Source organism: Myzus persicae, unplaced genomic scaffold, assembly GCF_001856785.1.
Source record: "Myzus persicae strain clone G006 unplaced genomic scaffold, MPER_G0061.0, whole genome shotgun sequence".
Lineage (NCBI taxonomy): Eukaryota > Metazoa > Arthropoda > Insecta > Hemiptera > Aphididae > Myzus > Myzus persicae.
Genome location: NW_019104223.1, coordinates 30,384 through 51,259, shown reverse-complemented (window position 1 = coordinate 51,259; position 20,876 = coordinate 30,384). Strand labels below are relative to the sequence as shown.

Below are 20,876 nucleotides of genomic sequence, written 5' to 3'. Positions count from 1 at the left end.
AAAAATTAACGTGAAATCAATATTAAAAATGTATACGCAAATAAATCATAAGTTACGAAGTGAGGTTGAATAATTTAAACAAGTAATATTTTTAACAAGTATTAACATTAACTATTCAATATTATCTAACAATGATGAGAATATATTTTTCGAAAGCCTATTTAGTTATTTTTTTTTTTTGGAATGATTTTTAAATTGATTATTTATAAAATATAAATATTTTATACCTGGATATTAAATTTTCTATCAGAATATAGCAAAGCCCATCATTGTTTTCTTATAAAATACTGCTATAAAGGAAAGGGGTATATAATAGGTACATTACATGCCATAGCCCTGATAGGGTAAAGTATTTGAAGTTGCATATGGGGCTCCGCTTGGGGGTACATAAGGTTGCTGTGAAGGGGCAGTACCTTGATAGGACGGCGAGTACATGTTGCCCATAACCGATGGACCAGCAGTCAACATTAGTTGTGGTTCAGCTATATAAATAAAATTAATAAAATATCAAAACTGAACATTAATAAATATGTATTAATAACACTTACGTATCATCATTGGTTTGATATCTTCTTCTTTGTGTTCTTCCAAACGCTTGGATTCGGCTTCTTCTAATTTATCTACTTTGGCAACATATTCTCTAGTGACTTGAATAAGGTAAGGCATAGCGAAGTCCATGATTTTATGCCTCCATGCTAGCTCTAATACAATATCTGGGTGCACAAGATCATAACATTGAAACAAAGCGGCAGCAAAACAATCATAGTTTCCACGCTCTAAGAACCACGTAACCAATTCTTCAGCTACTTCTGAATTTTTTGATTCTGCCGCATATTCCATTGCATCCTAATACAAAAATGGAAGATTTAGTATAATTTCATTGCATGTCATAATACAGTTAACACTTAATACTAACATCAAATATTAATAATAACTACATACTTTATATAATCTGTCTTTCTTGCACAATTCAACACTCTGCTTCCACCGATTATTTCCTTTGTACAAGTAAGCAGCTATGCGTCTAAACTCCGTAAGTTCATGTTTTTCAAGTTTTTGGGCAAGTGCAATAGTATCGAAATTATCAAATGCATCAATAGACGTTCGTAGACCCTATAACAAAACAAAAATAATCAATCAAGACAAATACAAATAATGGCTAAAATAATTACTTGGTAGTCTTCCTCATCGATCAGTAAATTATTTAGTGCTTCATTAATAGCTTTATTATTTAAAGATTGCACAGAACGCAGGTAGGTTTTGACTAATTGCAAATGATTTGTCTAAAATAAAAATAAATTGTATTAAACTACAATCAATAATACATGGAGACAACCGTACCTTAGTGAAATAGGCAACACCTCTAGTGTGATCCATTCGTGGTGTCAACACCAACAATAAGTCATTGAGCAGAAGCGGTTTATAATCAAGATAAAATTGTATTGCTTTGTAATATAATTCTAAATTAGCAACCTGAAAAATAAATCAATAATTTTTAGATAAGAAACAAACACGAATACTTAAAACACAATTTCCTTTCATACCTTTGTAATTATGTCTTTAAAATGACTCTCTCGCCATGCTTCAGTTGGATGATTCATCATAGCTAATACTGCATTATCATACTCTTCATATTTATCATATAAAAATACTAACTCTGACCACAAATGTGCCTGTTCAGCCGCTCGTAACACCTTAGGGATATTAACACGAGACCAGAAGAGCTCTAAATGCTCCTTCATCTTAGCCGGCTTATATTTGGAGTATAAAATAGCCAATTCTGTAAACATTCCCATATGTGCACGTTCCAATCCCAATGCTGCTTCCAAAAGATTAATAAGTTCTTCAAAATAACCACGATCCTAAATGGACAAAATACAAAACATGTTACATATAATATCAAAACAATTGTATAAAAGTAATTATATTACTTGGTAGTAGTTTATCAAATCTTCTAATTCATCAGCATGAACAACTATGTGGAGACCACACATTTGAGCTAATCTGAACTCGTTATTATCAACACATGCAAAACACACTTCTTTCCATGTCCTTGTGCTATTTGCTTTACGGGCACTGTCGACAGCACCCTGATATTCTTTAAGATGTACAAGAGTAATAGCTAACCGTGCAAAGTTTGAAACATTGTTATACAACAGTTTAGCTGGTTCATACATTTTGTCTTCAAAACACCTATCACCAATCTGTAAAATGATAACATAATTGAATATAAATGCTATAATACAAATTAGACATCAAAAAAATAACCTTTTGAATATCAGCATGATTTGGTCCAGAAATAAATTCCTCAAGATCAGCAAGACGATTTGTTTTGGCATAAGCGTAGATCAATTCGCTTTCAATATAAGATTCACGAGCCTTCTTACGCGACATTTGCAAATAACGTACAAGATCTTCCCAACTTCCTATAATCAAGACAAAAATATATGAATGAATCATTCATATAACTTGTAAATTATTTGTGCCTAAATATTATTTAATAGTATGTAGGTATCCAACAAATACCTGTTTTGTGTGCAGTCTGAACAACATCCATGTATGCACTTGGATCATCAGCTTTAATGAACGAGTCAATAGCTTCTTTGACAAACATACTCTGCAGTTGAGATTTAGCCAATAAGCTCCAAACACCTGGTTCATTACAACGTTCAGCAAATTCATAAGCGCGATCAAGATTTTTAACATTATCAATAAGTACCTAAATAAACAAACACAAATTATTAAATTATAAGTATACTTCCAAACCAAAATTAAATTAAGATATTACTTGAATAGCAGATTGATTAACGTTAAACTTCTTAAATATTGCAAAAGCTTCTTCAAACAGTTCATTGTTAATAGCGATGGATGCAATATCAGGAGCATCATAGTTGTCCAAACGATTAATATAATCCATAACACGAGTTCGGTCTGCTTTGACAGCCGTTAAAATCAATAGATTTTGCAAGTTTCTAAATTTATAAGAAAAGAAAAATTATTGTTTAATTTGCAGTTTGAAAAAATTGATTAATAATTATATTTAATATAAATAATATATATAAATTATAAATAATTCATATTTTTACCTATGAGAGCTGAATAATGAGTTATCAAATACAATCTTTTCTAATAGTTCAATTAGTTCATTGGGTAAATCGGCAGTCATAAAAGCTTTCACAGTTACTGATATGTCTTCAGGATCTTGAGTTTCAGATAAAGCTGTTTGCACAACTTGATCAATGAGTGGACGACGATAGACATTATTTTCATTCAATACTTCCAGCCACAACTCTGGGTTACGACGTCTCACCAAATATCTAGCTTCCGATTTGAAGAGACTATTTTCATTACAAACGTTTATCAATTCCAAATCACATTTTCCTCGTTCATAAGCAACGCATGCTAAATGTGGATCACGCTTTTCACAATACTTGCCAACCACGCGACTATCATAAAACTTGTTCTCTCTACAAAAAAAAAAATGCAAAATGTTTGATTAGTAATTGTTTATTGTTACTTATAAAATTGTAAGCTGCTTACTTCAAGTATCTTTCTGGATTGTTGTTGCTGTCAATATAAATCTTAGCAAGAGCATTATGAGTTGCAGGCTCTTCACTACCATCATGAACACGTAATTCCAACCAAGATGACAATAGTTTAAGACGGTTACGTTTCTCTACTTCTTCTACCAATTCATCTGTTGAGAATTCTCCTTTCACAACTTGTATAAGATTTTTGATTATATCTTCTGAACAATCTACATCAAGGAGTCCACCGACTACAACTGGGAGACGTGATGGGTTCACTTTTTGTACATATATCTCAATATATTTTTGTAAATTATTTCTATACAAATATAATACAAGATCATGCACAAAATTGAATCGATCACACACTATGATTAATGGTAATTGATCAGTAAGCTTTGCTTCTTTTAAGAAATTCTTAACTCTTTCTGCATTATAACATGTAGATTCACGACATATCCGCTCCACTTCTTTAATTTGTCCAGTTTTGCATGCTGCCTATAAGAATACATTAACTATTTAGCAAAATGTTAACTATATTATTCATACACTAATTTTGTTTTCATATACGTTAAAAATGAAATTTAAATTTAAAAAATGATTTGATAGGCATTTCAGATTTTGAGCACATACATAAGATAAAAAAATAACAAACTGAACAAACAAACTTATTAAATTAAGGCTGCAGAAAGCAAACCATTTTTAAGGGGCCAAATTTAAGCAATTATCTTTATTCATTGTGAGTGATGTGTGATTGTGTGTGTAGTGACTGATCATAAGTGTATGTGTGTTCCTTGAACGCTTAATGTAATTATAGATCAACTATGGCTAAGATTCTTGGAAATCAGTAACATACATACGCGGTCACACATTATTCTACTTTGCGAACAAAAGTTTCAGCATGAAAATTTTAAAAAAAGGAAGAAAAAATCACCCGTACCAAAAGCGAAATTTTAATTCCTTATTTTTTTTTTTTAGGTAATGTAGGAAATGGATTTTCGATTTTTTTGATTAATGTTTAGTTAGTATAGTACCTACCAAATTAATTTTTTTACTTTTTACACTTTAATGTTAACAACAAAATAAAAATCGAAAATCCATTTCCAGCATAACCTAGGAACAATAATAAAGAATTCAAATATTTTTTCAAAATTATAATTGGACTTCTGGAAGTGTATTTTTTTTTTTTTTTTGAGCTGCTTATTGGTCTAAATACACGAAAAAGACTAGCCTTCAATAGCCTTAGTGTAGAAAATCAGTCAACTAAATGTAATAGATATTTTTATTTTCCCGAGAATGTCCCTCATATCATTCTAGGGCCAGAGCAGGAGATCCTCCCAGATGATATGTCCAAGAGATAGCAGATTGGGGCGTGGGCAGAAAAGCAAAGGCTAGCGTTTGGTAGGATGGTGGAGAAGATTCTCACACATCAGGCAGGCAAGAGGTGGAAGGGTAGGGAATTGTGATGTTATTCAGTGGGCCTAAGGTCATCTTTTCAGGGTGGTTAGACCCTCACCTACGTATAACTAATATTAAGTAGGTGAATAAACGCTATGGGACCGGATGGCACTATAGTGCTAGACAGTTCCCACCTGTTTCCAATCGGGAGAAACAAAAAAGATATTTGTATCTTATAACTTACTGAAATGTATTTAAAATGAACTTCTGGATCTTGACTGAAGTTCACAATGGATCCCAGGAAGTAAAATAATCCTTCATAACTTTTAAATGACTCAAATAAATCAATCAACGCCTTAGTTGTCAATTGTTCATGGTATTTAGTTGCAATCTAATTTTAACACAAATATAAATAGTTTAGGTATAGTATTTTTATTATTAATTAAGTAATTTTAGATAATTACCTTAACACAAATTTGAAGATTTTGCCTAATATTATTAGTGAGCATGGCTTTTAAACATTCCAAAGAATCTTCAACACTCAAGGATCCAAAGTAACCAATTAACCATTCAGGATTTAATAATTGCGTATGTACAACTGCTCTTTTAATATCATATAAGTCTGTGTAATGTTCCAGAGCTCTTTGTAAAAGTCCAGCTTTTTCGCACAATTGGGCAACATGAGCACGATCGTAATGAGTAAACATTTGGTTACCAAGAATAGCGTCAGCAACTTGTGGAGCAGATATTAAATTCATTTCAAGCAAACGTGTTTGCAATGGGCCTTCAGCTTCACGATTATGTTTTAATGCTTCTAGAAGGAATTTTGTGCATTGTTGAACCATGCTTTGCTCGATAAATATATCTACAATCTAAATTTAAATTTTTTAAATTAATTTTTTGTTCATAAATAAAAATATATAAGAAATAATTCTAACTATTTGTTGCGTACTTGGTTAATATTAGCAAGAGGTTCAGCGTCATCAGACAGTAACATTTGGGCAAATTCAACAGCATGATCAGGAGTAGTACGTAAGACTACATTTCTGAACAAATGTATATAATCTGGTACATAACTTATTTTTTGAGAGTACAATATAATTTTCTGATACTGGCCAGTCTCAGCGAAACATTGAACAACCTTTAGAAAATAATATAATAAGTATGTTTAATAAATAGTTATCAATTAATTGATAAATACTTTTGGTGGAATGTTGGCACGCAGATAAACTGACAATGCTAAAGAAATGTCTGCAGTCTTGACTAAGTCTCCTAATTCTTCGGAGCACTCCAATTTATCTTCTTTAAGCCACTTTTCTAATAATTGCCTTTTATCTTGTGCAAGAACTGGACGACATAATTCCAAAGATTCATATTTGTTCAATTTGCCCTAAAAATATTTAAATTAATATTAAGTGAATTGATTGTTTGTAGAAAATTTAATATTTAAAAGTATACCTGGTCCAGTAATATTCCAAAGTATTGAAGTAGTGGAGATGATTGATTTGCAACAGTTGGAACCTGTTGGAATTTTTGAATGGTAGAAGGTGTCCTCAGAATGCCTTTAGGTGCATTAGCTGCTACTTTAGCAGCATCTGCGTATTGTGCACTCTGGAAGAGCATGTTGAACTTGCGTACAAAAAGTTCTTCTGCACCAGACAAATTATTTCGAACAGCCATACGTAAAGCAAGTTCTGGATGTTGGAGTACTGTATTAATGTACGGTATTATGTTGTCTTCTTCAACACTGACAGACAGTACTTGTCCTTTACGATTAACCCCAATTATACCACCAGTGGCATCATGTGGAGCGGTCACAAAAATTGTATCTCCACTTATACGGTTCATATAAATGCAAGTAGCTGTTTCAATGTCATACAGATGAATATAGCCATACTTGGTAATAAGATATATTACATCAAATTTGGAGCTAACTTGCATTGCAACTGGGAAATCATTTTGTGCTTCTGGAGGAAAGAAAACTTCCACTTGTTTCTTGGGAAATGGTTGATTGCCTCTTGGTGTTTGTACCACCTCAACAATGTGCAACTAAAATTTTAATAAGTAAATCAAAAATATATTTAAATATGGAAAACTAATTTCAGAATGATAAATTGTTATTACTTTTCCTCCTGCAGCTGTACGTGCAGCAAAACAAAACAATGTAGACATTTCTCTGTTTCCTTCCATTTGGAATCTTGCAAAAGATGCAGCGTGGCCTTCAATGGGCTGTGAACAACTTTTTTCTACGGAATATAATTGCATAGCTCCAACAACACGATTTTGCTATAAGCAAGAAAATAATTATAATTCTCTCCAAAAAGGTATAAAAACAAAAATAGCTTAATACTTGAGCTGAAATTCCTATGAGTAATAACCATTGCTGTTTATGATCCGTTCTATAATTAATTATTTGACACCCATTCAATGTAGAATGACGATCAAACATTTTAACAGGTGTAGAGTCTCCTGAAATTTAATTAAGTTTAAAAATATTATGCATTTCAAATGTAAAAAAAAAATTACCTTCCATACTCCAATGGAACACCGATGTTTCTGTGACAAGAGCTAATGTATTTGGAGAAATCCATTTCCAAAAAACTACATCATCCTGCATAATATGAGCTTTCATTTTACTCTTCATCTCAATATTAAAAATCTGTAAGGTCTTTTGGGCTAAAAAAATAATTATATTTTTGGTAAAAATGTAAACAAATCAAAGGCAAGGCAATTCTTACATGCAGCTGTTCCTTCTGTACCAGCTTTTCCTTTAAGTGCAATTACTTTGCTGGCTGGATTCATTATGGCCGAATCTGCAGATATTGGACGCCTGATTGGATTTTGGGGATCAGCCATATCAACAATGACAACTTGTGCAACATCGCCAGTCTTTTCACGCACACAGATATATTTATCTGATTCCATGGTGAGTGTATTAAAACTAATGTTTGACTGATTGATGCCCACATTTGTAAGCTATAGAAAAAATTATAAAATAAATTTAAAAAACAAAATCACTTCGTTAGGTACACAAGAAATTAATGTAATAGTTTAGAGTTCAAACATAATAATTATAGGTACTAATAACTGTTGAGTATTATGATTTATGAATCACTTATTTTAATTCCATCTGATATCATACCCACAAAAACACAATAATGTAGAGATAATGTACCTATCATAAAATTCCCCTTGACCCACATTTAATTGGATTAAAATGTACAACATAATAACTTTGACAGACGCATTGCAGTTGCAGCGACAATAGATGGTACACTTCTAAAATACAATAAACGCCCGTGACAGGGAAACAATATGTAAACCAACATCTGGCAGGTGATAAGCATATATAAGCTGTCATTAATGACCAAATTTTTCCCAGATTAAAAACAAACAGAACAAAAGCTTAAAGCTGAGGGGAGTGTGGGAAAGCCCGTTGAACCCACGATATTATTACTTGATTGCCTATTACTTACTAAGTTATAAATTATTATTGTGAATTGAGTTTTAAAAGACGATCATCGATAAAATATTTATTATTGCGTTGTAACGTGCTAACGACGCGATAAATTATGTAACCTATTAATAGGCGGCGGACGGATCAGCCGATATAGAGACAGAGGCGCAGAAATGTTTGGGTTTTACCGGCACAATCGTTTGGGTTTTGCCGGCACGATTGTGTGGGTTGCATTAAAAATACACGAAACTATCCGGCGGCCTCATCTCTCTCGGGCCAACCGTTGACAAGGGTCCTCGCTGCCTGCACAGGCCACAGACGACAATGGCCCCAACACCGATGGCACGGTGATTCACTCTTGAGTTTTAATAATTTACCTGTAGGTGTTCCTGGAACTTGATAGGTAGTATTTGCGCCATTTCGAGATCACGTCCAGTCCGTTTGCTGGTTATTCACGAATCGCCAAATTGTCGCTACCGATTGCGTAGTCGGAAGAACGAACGACAGTCCTGCGCTTTCCTAAAGCTCACGAATGTGGGAGGAGGTGCGGTGCACTTGCTGATAATGACAATGTATATTATGTATATCGGTGTGTGAGTATGTGTGTGTGTGTGTGTGTGTGGGTATATTGGGATTTGGGAGCACACGAAAAAACCCTCACTGGGTCGACAGATTTATAATTTACGCGGAAGAAGCCGCGTACGCGCTAGCTGGTATAATAATTCAACTGAAGAACACTTTCAGCGGGCGGCAGCGACGGCGCGATTAGCCGACATTAACGTGACTACGGTACTAAAAATACGATAATTATCGGATATTCGGATTCAGTGGCGACGAAACGTAAGACAACAACACTTAACAAAGTATAAAAAGCGATCACTATTCACTACTTATTGTTTCCGGCGAACTTTGATGCACCGTATATTGTATTTTGATAAATTATAAAAATGGGACAATAATCGTATTGTCGTAAGTTCGGTCCACGGTTCATATCGGGAATCACGCAGGCGAGCGAAAAAAAATAATGTGTCGAAAGGGTTCAACTGTTCAAGCAGGGTAGAAGGGAGGGAGTGCCACTGCCACATAAACAGACTGAACAGTGTGCCATCAATGGACGACTTTAAATTCCCCTGTGACCGTCTTCGATTTGTCCATGTTGAAGTGCATGGTACCAGTGGGTGGTGTCGAATGTTAATGTTGGTCCGACTACACCAACTAGGCCCACGGGCCACGGGCGTCACTCAGCAGTCAGCTGCAGTGCGGCACCGGCTGGCGGCTACCGAGTTCGCAGTGCCTCAGTTCGCAAACGCCATTCTCCACCCGGCTACCGGGCTCTTGGCGTTGTCGTTGTGTTTTAGAGATTCCTGAGATTAGGTTTGTATAATACTATAGGCAAGTGCTTTCTTGAGTTAAAAAGTTATGCTGTAAAACTTTTAAACGGCACAACCACAATTAATTAGTTATCGCAGTCCTCTTGGGCACTTATAAGTTTCTACTGTTGTCTGTAGTTCCTTGGGCTACATATGACGGTCGTCATCATAGATATACACACAGACATACAACAAGTTGTTGTATATATCTATGGTCGTCATATCGTCACTTTTTCTGTAATCATAACTTGCACGATTAAAGCCTAGTTCAAAATTAATTTCAAATAATGCTGTGGCCCGTAGCATAATTTAGTCTGATGCCCATATGTCGTGTGTTGATGGCTGTTCATAGGTAATACTGTTGTAGAATGTCAGTAGGACGCAGGTATAGAAATGTAAACATTAAAAAATAAATAGAAGGTTGTGATAAGTATTTATTACCAACCATAGATATATATAAAAATATTTGTATATATCTGTTATCAACTATCAATTTTATCATTTTGTTTTGTATCCAAGTTTGATTCGGCTTAGTGAAGAGGCTGTAGTTTTGTTCATTTAAAGTGCCCAATAATTACATCTTAAATATAACTGATTACGAATCCACCTTGAGACCTGTTTAGTCTAATATATTATTTAAATTGGAAAAAATTAATAAGCTGCATCCGAATTACGAAATGATGATAATAATGTATAGTATTTAATATAAAAATAGATTTTAATCAAGGTGTATTGATAATAAAACATTTAGGCTAATAACCTTAGTAAGTTGTCGAAACCATATCAACCCAATACAAAAAAATATATGTAATACAATATTCCATAAAATATCTTTGTCCGTGTGACCGTGTTAGGAACAAATGTCTGAATTTTAATCCTCCAAATCCCATGATTATATTAAATAATAATTAAAAAATGATGACATGATTTATGGGCCAAGATAAACTCTCAGACAAATCAATTATCCACATAGAAAGAGGAGCATCTAAAAGTGCAAAAAAAAAACCACACACAAATGTAGTCATTTAAATGGCAAAAAAAGGCCATAACTCTGAATTTGGGAATTGGAAGAATTTCTTTAAAACTATTAGTCACTTTTTTATGCTTAAGAAATAATAAAACTGTGGTACATATAGCTGCAAAACGTTCTATTGAAGGCATCAGTGCGAGGGTATACTCAATTCCAACCACATCACAATTTTGATTTTCGTTAATTCTTGTTCCACCTTCTGAAATCGAGACATTTTAGTGACCCGGAGATTCACTCAGAGACGATGGGACAAACTAGACTGCAGAGGAACGAAAAACGTGGAGTATGGTTACCCCATAATATATACATCTAAACTGTATTTAAAGATGTTATTTTTAATTATTTTTATGTAACACACACTGACACAATTTTGATTTTTAAGTTTGGATTGCCAGTACAACGTTACCGTTCACCTGGTGAAGACTTTCCATTATGTTTGTCCGTTATTGTTTTATTTATCTAATAACTCTCCAAAGACATAGCATTCAATATGTCTCAGAAGAACTCTAAACGCAATTTATCATCTACACCTTCGTCATAGTCTTAAACTCGGCGAAAAAAAAAAGCAAATTATTAATTTTTCCAAACCACTATGATGGGCATTTCTTTAGTGGATGTGGATTTTCACTCGTAGGCGTTCAGTCCTCCACCCATCAACAATCCACCTCAAAGACCAGCTCAACATACCGTCCATATTATAGAATCATATTCAAGTACCAAAGTCAATTTCCTCCATTTTACACAAGCGGGGGCAACGAATTCTCAAAGCTCAAAAACGCATTGTTCGATATCGTCAGCCCGCTGAGCATTTGTTTTAAAATAACTCCTAAATATTTGATTATTCGTACAGACAAGAGTAATTATTTTTAAATACTAGACATTTTTGTCCAAGTCAAACAACACGTCTTAAAACCTGTACAGGGTATTCATCAGGCACCTCCACCATAATCTCTTCTCTATGCCTCCACCCGACCACTTCTATTAAAGACATACAAGCCTGATTATCAGATAAAGACTATGAAGTAATTCAGACCTACATTTCACCAGCCCCCCCAAGTTACAAAACCGTTGTTTTTTCTTCACCATTAATTAGTGTGGAATTAGTGTGAATTTGTGCGAATATTTTCAGAATTTGTGCGATTAAAAATTTCGGACAAATTCAAAAAAACTTTTGGGGGGCTGGTGAAATGTTCGCTGGCCCCCCCTAAGTGTAATTAATCGACTTTTCTGGATTTTTTTTTTTACCAAAAATTAGTGCGCCATTAGTGTGAATTTGTGTGACAAAAATCGAAATTTTTCGAGCTACCCTTAACCCCCAAAATAACGTTTTACCGTTTTGGCCATTTCCCCAGCCCCCCCTCGAGGGCGAAAATCCGGCTTTTCTGGATTTTTTTTTTACCAAAAATTAGTGCGCCATTAGTGTGAATTTGTGTGACAAAAATCGAAATTTTTCGAGCTACCCTTAACCCCCAAAATAACGTTTTACCGTTTTGGCCATTTCCCCAGCCCCCCCTCGAGGGCGAAAATCCGGCTTNAAAAAAAAATCCAGAAAAGCCGGATTTTCGCCCTCGAGGGGGGGCTGGGGAAATGGCCAAAACGGTAAAACGTTATTTTGGGGGTTAAGGGTAGCTCGAAAAATTTCGATTTTTGTCACACAAATTCACACTAATGGCGCACTAATTTTTGGTAAAAAAAAAATCCAGAAAAGCCGGATTTTCGCCCTCGAGGGGGGGCTGGGGAAATGGCCAAAACGGTAAAACGTTATTTTGGGGGTTAAGGGTAGCTCGAAAAATTTCGATTTTTGTCACACAAATTCACACTAATGGCGCACTAATTTTCTAATAATCAAAAATTCAGGCTTTTTCAGGGCATGAATATCGCCGCATCACAAAATTCCCATTGCCCCTTTTTAAAAGTTACTGATAATAATGGTGATTTTTGACAAATTAAATATTTTATCATGAGTGACATTTTCAAACTTGACTTGCTCCTCAACACTAAAATTCAAATGGAGTTGCCAAGGATAAGCTAGCCCCTCCACAATGCAAAGAATATTATATGATAAGTGTAAAAATATAATAATATTTTAATGTTATAACTTATAATCTCAATACAGGAAAAAAAATTATGTATTTAATTACTGTTTACCACCAGCTGTATCTTTCATGGCTATATAATATAGTCTTAAAGAGCTGACACTGAGAAGTGGCAGTATGTTATTTTTTCTACAAAAACTATAGCCACTTGGAGTTCTTTTATGCAACATCATACTAAGCATTATCCACTCATTAAAATACTGCTGAGTGCTGACCTTTTGGATTGCTGAACTATTTTTTTTTTAAATAGAAAAAACAAAAGGTATTAATTATAAGTTGAATAGGATTTCATGCTAACATAATATTACCTTTGCGGCTGAAACTATTTCTTCAATGATGGACTTCTGGTAGGTATCTACTGCAGTTCATCTCAATAAGTTTCTGTCAAATACTTTCTTTTCACACATTTTCAAATTAAGACACAAATTCAGGCATATTTTGTCTGAATAATTTTATTTTATTTATGTCATTTTTTTTTGTTTCCTCAAAAGTATATTTTACTTTTAGCTTTCATTTTTAATGTAACTTATTTTGTTGAAGATTGTGTAACTAATTTAGCTAAATGTTGTTTCAACGTCTTTTTACTCCTTGCACAAGGAAAACAATGAAAACCATGTGGAATTATTATAGAACAATTAGAATTTTGTTTGTGTGACATAGTATCCACTATAATAGTAGTAATTAAGTATTTAAATAAAATGTATGCATATTTTATGATATCTATATGTTCATTTATTAATTGATAGGTACATTTATATGTACAAAAATGAAAATAGTAATATCTACAATCTTCATACAAATATACAATGGATATAAGCCATAAAGTACGAGTTTTAACTGTTAATAAAAGCCCAAATAGTACTAAATACTGACCCAAGTACACCCAAATACCCAAATGAAAAAATCATAATTGCAATTATTAACTAAAAATATCATTACATTTTATTTACAATCTAGGATCTATTTTGTATGTGATGCAGAGGACGCTACTACCTAGAAGAAAACAATTTAGCGAAGTAGTCTAAATTGATAAGACTGTGTAACATAAAATAATTGTTAAAATATAATATAACAAAACATTATTTAATTGAAACTATTTTAAATAGTACCTAATTGAATAGAATTATCACTTCAAAATAATTCTGACTGGGCTACTATTTTTAATTTTTAACTAATGGTATCAAAAACAACAAAAATGTGTAGACATTTTAAACATTTTACATTAAAAACAATGTACCTATTCAGTATTCTCAGGGACTACCAAAATGTCGAGAAAATTTGCGACCAGAATGTGAACGAGCGATGTCACCTATCTCATCTACGATCTACATCATGCTTAGATCGTATAATATAGTGTATGATCTAAGTTTAGATCCTTGATTATTAATATAAATCAAATTTACGTTAATTTAGGTAGGAAACCGTAGCAGTGCCAAAATTTGAATTTAAAAGTCTAAATGTTGAATTTAAAGTTAAATTAAAGTCGACATTTTGACTTTTACTTCGATTTTTGACTTATTGGAATATTCACAAAAATATAATTATTATATATAACATAAATTATTTATTAATTTGATCAGTACCGAAAAAAATGCTATGAAATAATGCCTACACTTTGAAGAGATGGTGCTCCTCACCCCGTAATTTATTGAGTCAATTATAGCACTTTCAATCATCTTTTACTTTTATTATTTAAATTTTTAGCTATACTGTTGTATCATGCATAAATATTAAAAATATTTACTAGGTTAAGCAAACATGTATGTAATAATATTTAGTATTAAGTCTAAGTCAGTTGGTTTTAGCATATTTAGCATAACAGAAACTTGGTTAAGCGATAATATATAAGTCATAGTACTAGACAAATGTGGGGTCAGTAGTGTTGCGACACGAAAGACACTGGACACCAGTGTTAGGGCAGAACGCTTATTAAATTATTTGTTTGTTTATTGTGTAGGTACGTCGAAGATGATCGTCGTATACGATATTATTTACTTAATTTTAGATTCTGAGAGGAGCAATGAATGTACTTATTGATTTTACAATGCGTGTTTTTGATTGTGGTAATGTTGTGTCTGGTGTCAGTCATCATGGTTTGAGGCAGATCAAACGAATAGATAGATACTTAGATACTTAACATTTTCACTGAATGTTTATTTTATCAATTTATATACTTGATAACATTTTCAAAATATTTTGCCTCGTTTAGAACTATTTACGGGCATTTAAAATTTTTTTTAGATTTTTTTTATAAGTAAATAAATCAACAATACCTATGTTATTTGTCGGATCAAAAAGCTTGAACATATAATAAAAGGCTCCTGATATATTGTTGCATTATCAGTTAAAAAATATTAAAAATAAATTACTACGATGTTGTTTTATAAGAATTTAAAGTTCAAATTTTAACAAAATTTACAAATTATTTTGTGGATAAATATAACTTTTATAACTATAGATCGAAAATTTAAAACAATGTTGCATACAAGTACCTAGTTATTTCTGTAGCCAAACATCTAAAAATTATACTAATAACCCATTTTTTTACAGTTATTTTAAGTTCAAATTTGGACGAAATTGTACATTTAAACCTAGAATAACAATTTCAGTTATTCATTGTAATTTAAAAATATAATTTGTAGCTTTGTGGGTCCTTGAGACTTTCAGTCTTCAGACTAGGTATATAATTATATTTTATACACACAAAATAACTATAAGACCGTAATTCTTGGCGTTAATATATAATTTCGTCCAAATATGAACCTAAAATGTCTGGAAGAAAAGAACTTTTTAGATTTTTCAGTTACAGTATGATCTATATTTTATGACAGTCGTTGTTTTGAATTTTCAATTCTTAGCTATAAAAATTGAACATTTTATAATTTTTTAACTACTAAATAATTTGAAATTTACTTGATTTTAATAAATGTTGTCAACATTTTAACTTCAAATACTTACAATAGAAAGTAGCTATAGATATTTAATATTTTTTAATTAGGTACAATTATAATTACTTAATTATAACGTTTTATTAAAATGTTAATAAATATCTCAAAACGAGTCGAAATATTTTGAAAATTGTATAATGAACTTATTGAAAACAATAAAATAAACATTTGATAACAATTACTAGTACGCAGGCCATTAGGTTTAGAATAACGATAAAATAAGACAACCGTATGAAAATTTGTTTATTTACGATTGATTTTTAACGTCTACCTAGCTTCACTCACAAAATATAATTTGACTTTGAAGTAAGCATTTTTTTGTTAAATGTAGGACAACTTAAGGGAAATCTTGCATTAAATTTTCAAAGCTTAGATATAAAGAGAACATATTTTATGAATTTCTAATCTGAAATAATTTGGTAATTTTCGTGATTTTAATGAATGTTGTCATCTTCGGACGCTCTTAAAAACGTAGTGTGGAATAATAGTCAATTTCTTTTTAAAATTTTCACCAACACCTTATTAATAACGTTGTATTACATTTTCAAGATTTTTGACCCAGGAAAAAATGTTGCATCGACAATAATTTAAAAAACTAATAAAACTTATTATACCTACTCAATTAATTAAGGTCTTTGTTACAAATATAAATCTAAGTTCTTGACAACGAGCAATATAAATAAATTATATATATTATATATATAAAAATTCGTAGCTGTAGAGAGCGCTAGTAAGATGTGACTTTTTGTCAAATTTGATAAGAGCATTCGGAGCCCCTCAATGCTGTGAAGGCCGTCGTTCTACCATAGTAAATAGTAATCTATATTCGTGCTCGCGATTATATAAATCCACCTTTTTGACTGAATAGTGATTATTATTATTTTAATTGTATATTAATTATCGAGATAGATAAACAATACTGGAGCGTGTATTAAGATACTGAAAGCAGAAAAGTTTTTAAACGCTTCCCCACCACTGCAGGGCAAGAATATAATACTGCTAAGTAAATATTCTGACTATTCTGTGCTAAACATAAACACTTAACAGTAAATAGTAAACATAGACAAAGAAAATACAGTAAACAACGAAATTTTATTCAAGTTGAATTAAGATTGTGTTTAACTGCTTAATGCTTACGATTCCATTTAAAAATATATATAATTTTATGTATGTAATTTTCATTCATTACCTATGCTAAAGAATTAAAGAAGTTAATGCGAAGGAAGAATTTAAAAATTAAGAAATTTGAATTATTTGCACTGCGAGCCAAGTTATCGGTGCTGTCCAACATTTATGTGAATATAAATATAACAACAACTATTAATTAGAAAATGAAGAGTATAATAGTGGGAATGGGACTTTTCGGCGCGGGCGATTCGGCGCCGACAGTTCGGCGCGGACGTTTCGGCGATATGTCAATTCGACGATGTCCGTTTCGGCGCGTGACCGTTTCGGCGATACGGCAATCTACCTATCTGTAACATTGTCTCACCGTATGGCGTGTGGTATAGAAATGTTATCTTTATTACTATTGTTATTATTACTACAAGATAAATCGACATCACGATAGTCGATATGGATGATCTGATAATTTTATAATTTTATAATTTAGTTAGTCTGCGGAAAGTGAAGTAGGTCAGTGGCGTACTTAGACCTGAACTTTGGGGGGGGGGTTTTAATTTTTTATTTAACATATTAGATGACGTGACACCTGAAAATAACAAAACATATCGTACATTTTAATAGATTACTAATTTTTATTCGTGATACTTAACCATATGTAAAAAAAAAAAAAAAATGTTAAATTATATAATAATAATAATAAAAAAAAATTATTTAGATACATAATAATTTTAGAACATTAATTTTCTATTTTTTTCTGAAAAAATATCGACCACTTCACTACTTTTTATTGGTATTTCTCTGTGAATACTTAGATGAGCCAATCCATTTAGACGATTTTCCCCCGTGGAATTCCTCAAGTATGATTTCAAACGTTTTAACGTTGAAAAGCTCCGTTCTACGCTAGCAACTGTGACAGGCAACGTAGCGCCAATTTTTAAATATTGGTATACTTTAGGAAACAGTAACTCATCACAACAATTTATGGCATCTATAAAAGTACAAGGGAGTTTATCTTCTGCAGCGGCTATCCATCTTTGTTTCCACAATAGAACTTCTTTGTTCACAATATTGTCACATGAGCTTATTACAACTGGCCACTGTTTTGACATCACTTCCGTACTTGTCTCAATTTCATTTTTGGATAATTTTATTAATTTGTTTGGTATAAAGTTCTGAATAATTGATAGTGTATTTTTGTGTTTGGTAAATCTAATTTCTAACTGCGAAATGAAATGGTCAATAAACGGGAACATATATATATAAACATTTTACTTTATTCAATTATACTATATAACTATAAAGATTTTTATTTATTCATTTATTAATGATTTAAAGTGACTGTGGTATTTTTATTTATGATTTAAAACTACTTATTGTATTATACATATAATACGTTTTTACATTATATCACATTTTTTTTTTTACTATTAATTTTCGCCGAAATGGTCGCTCGCCGAAACGGACATCGTCGAATTGACATATCGCCGAAACGTCCGCGCCGAACTGTCGGCGCCGAATCGCCCGCGCCGAAACGTCCTAGATCCTATAATAGTGTATACGCAGTATACATGCAGGATTGGGCACTGGGCAGTATCAAAGATACAATTATATCTTGTATCATGATACATAATTTTAAAGTATCAAGTATTACGTATCATGAGACATTTTATACTAGCATCATGTAGGTATCTTATTTTGCCAAAAGATACAAGATACTATTATTGTAACTATTTTTACTGAAAAGTACCAAGGAATATGAATTTGATTCGCAGGTCAATCAAAACTTAAAATAAATGTAACAATTGCTGTGGAAATTAACGATATAACGAACAAATTTACCACACAAAGTTACAATTTTTAAGATAATTTGAAAAACAAAATTAAATTAAGGTGCCCGTATCCGTATGACTGTACAGTGTACATATAGTTATACAGACTAAACTGAAATTTTCGTTCTCGTAAATATGAATCCACTACCTAGATACCTATATCATTATAAGTGTAGCCAGTGTAGGTCTATCCACATAAAATAGAAAATCAAATCAAAAGTATATAATATAACTTATAAGCAATTAAAGTGTAGAAGTGTCAAGTGTACTATTAAGTATTAACTAATTTTTCTAAAAGGTAACCAAGATTTTATTTATAAAAATAACATTTAATAGACATTTATTAATTTATTCATAAACATTTAATTTCATAACCATAAATCCGTAACTCGCAGTTATACACTTATACACATGTATAACTAAAATTAAGATGTTATTTGTATGTAATTTATTAATTTTAATGTATTTATATACATAAGTAAAAATTAAGGTGTAATTTTTATGTGATTTTTCATTTTGATGTATTTATAGGACAGTTTAGAGTATTGTGTATAGAATTTATTAGTGTTTAATAGTTAATACAATTTAATTGGAAGTATCATGTATCTTGTATCTTGTACAGGGGCGCCATTTCAGTTTTTTTTTAGGGGTGTGCAAACAATGAAAGAGGCCAATTTTTCCCACCGCCAGGCCAATCCTTAAAAAAACGTTTCTCGTGTTTTTAATTTTTCAATATAGAATTTTTAGTGTCAAAAACATTCTTAGCTATATATGAAATAAAGGTATCCAAAAAAAAAAAAATACAAACTAATTATTTAAAGATAAGTTTGTGACTAAAGCATAAAGTAAAGGGTAATGCAAATAATGAACAACTTGAAATATAATAGTTTATTATTATATTGACCTTAATATGTTTATAGTTAACATTAATACAATAAATAAATATAAAATAATGGCATAGGTATAATTATAAAAGCATAGCAGCATAGGTTATTATTTAAGCGGGTATCTCCGTTGCTTCATATCTGAAAATGCATCTACAGCTTTATATAAATCTAGGCACTTAGCTTCTTCTTTCTCTACATTTAAAACCACAAGATCACTTAGTCTGTTATCTCCCATTTTAGTACATAAGAAAGTTTTAAAATTTTTAAGGGATGAAAAGAATCGTTCATTTGAAGCAGTAGTAATTGGAAGAATCTTTAGTATAGAAATAATTTTTAAAGTTTCAGAAAAGGCTGTAGGAAGTTGTGATAAAGAGGATACGATAGAATCAAAATTTAGTTGAATATTTGTATTGCTTTGAAGCAATAGCAACTTGATTTACTGCAATATTTGTCTTAGCTTTAATTTCATTTTTAGAAAACATGTCGTCAATTTTTTTACAAGAAGTGGAGATTTTAAATAATTTTTTTTTATTTGTATCTTTCATCCTAGCTGCACCACTTTTCCTTTTATTATTGGTATCCATTTTCACTACAGTGTAGTGAGTAAATATAATTTATAGAACTGTAGAGTGTAGAATTATTAATATTCTAATATATAACTTCAGAAGTATATAACTTATGAAATGATTAATAAATATATTTTTAATTTAATCAAAAATCGAAAATAATAAACGATATAAACATAAGCCATAAGATAAGGCCATATCTGCCTTATGCCCTTATGGCCTTATCCAGAGTCACAGTTGAATTATAGAAAAATAATTAACGATCATTTGATAGAATGAAATACCATAACAACTAATCGATTTCAGCGCCCGATTCTTGTAACAAGCTCCACCCACTTGCACGCATTATCATACCTAATGTTTCGGTCTATGAATATAATAGTATTATAATATTATCTATAAACCTAGGAGTTACACGCCAGTGGATAAAGTGATACTGATATCAAATTATCAACTATCTAATGAAAGGTCCCAACATGGCTATAGATATCTATAGCCATGGGTCCCAATAATTGAATAATATTATAATATTATTTATGATTAGCCGTGAATAGCGGTGCATACGCAATTAAAGATTGGCAAATTGAAGGCCAAAGTATAAATGATGCCTAGGCTAGGCCAATAATAGACAACAAAATTACAG

General features: G+C 31.8%; 1 protein-coding gene across 1 annotated transcript; it reads right to left on the bottom strand.

Annotated features, from left to right (window-relative positions):
* Positions 1–157: 157 nt before the first annotated feature.
* LOC111040190 (clathrin heavy chain) lies at positions 158–9,420 on the bottom strand. Its single transcript, XM_022323990.1, has 22 exons — positions 8,760–9,420; positions 7,664–7,901; positions 7,452–7,601; positions 7,276–7,394; positions 7,050–7,211; positions 6,384–6,974; positions 6,127–6,315; positions 5,878–6,066; positions 5,390–5,797; positions 5,170–5,316; positions 3,541–4,025; positions 3,087–3,467; positions 2,789–2,972; positions 2,527–2,719; positions 2,269–2,426; positions 1,932–2,204; positions 1,545–1,862; positions 1,342–1,473; positions 1,173–1,283; positions 943–1,113; positions 549–846; positions 158–482 (listed from the first exon to the last, which is right to left on the bottom strand). Exons 1-22 carry the CDS (start codon positions 8,799–8,801, stop codon positions 322–324), a joined length of 5,100 nt encoding a protein of 1,699 aa, XP_022179682.1. The 5' UTR covers positions 8,802–9,420; the 3' UTR covers positions 158–321.
* Between the last annotated feature and the right edge of the window lie 11,456 nt (positions 9,421–20,876).

What these genes read in the sequence shown, in the direction of transcription:
- LOC111040190 (XM_022323990.1), bottom strand. Translation starts at nt 8,801, where the DNA reads ATGGCGCAAATACTACCTATCAAGTTCCAGGAACACCTACAG. An exon ending in TACAGAAGGAACAGCTGCAT is followed by an intron (nt 7,602 to 7,663) that starts GTAAGAATTGCC and finishes TTATTTTTTTAG; the next exon opens with CCCAAAAGACCTTACAGATT. An exon ending in TATCAAACCAATGATGATAC is followed by an intron (nt 483 to 548) that starts GTAAGTGTTATT and finishes TTATTTATATAG; the next exon opens with CTGAACCACAACTAATGTTG.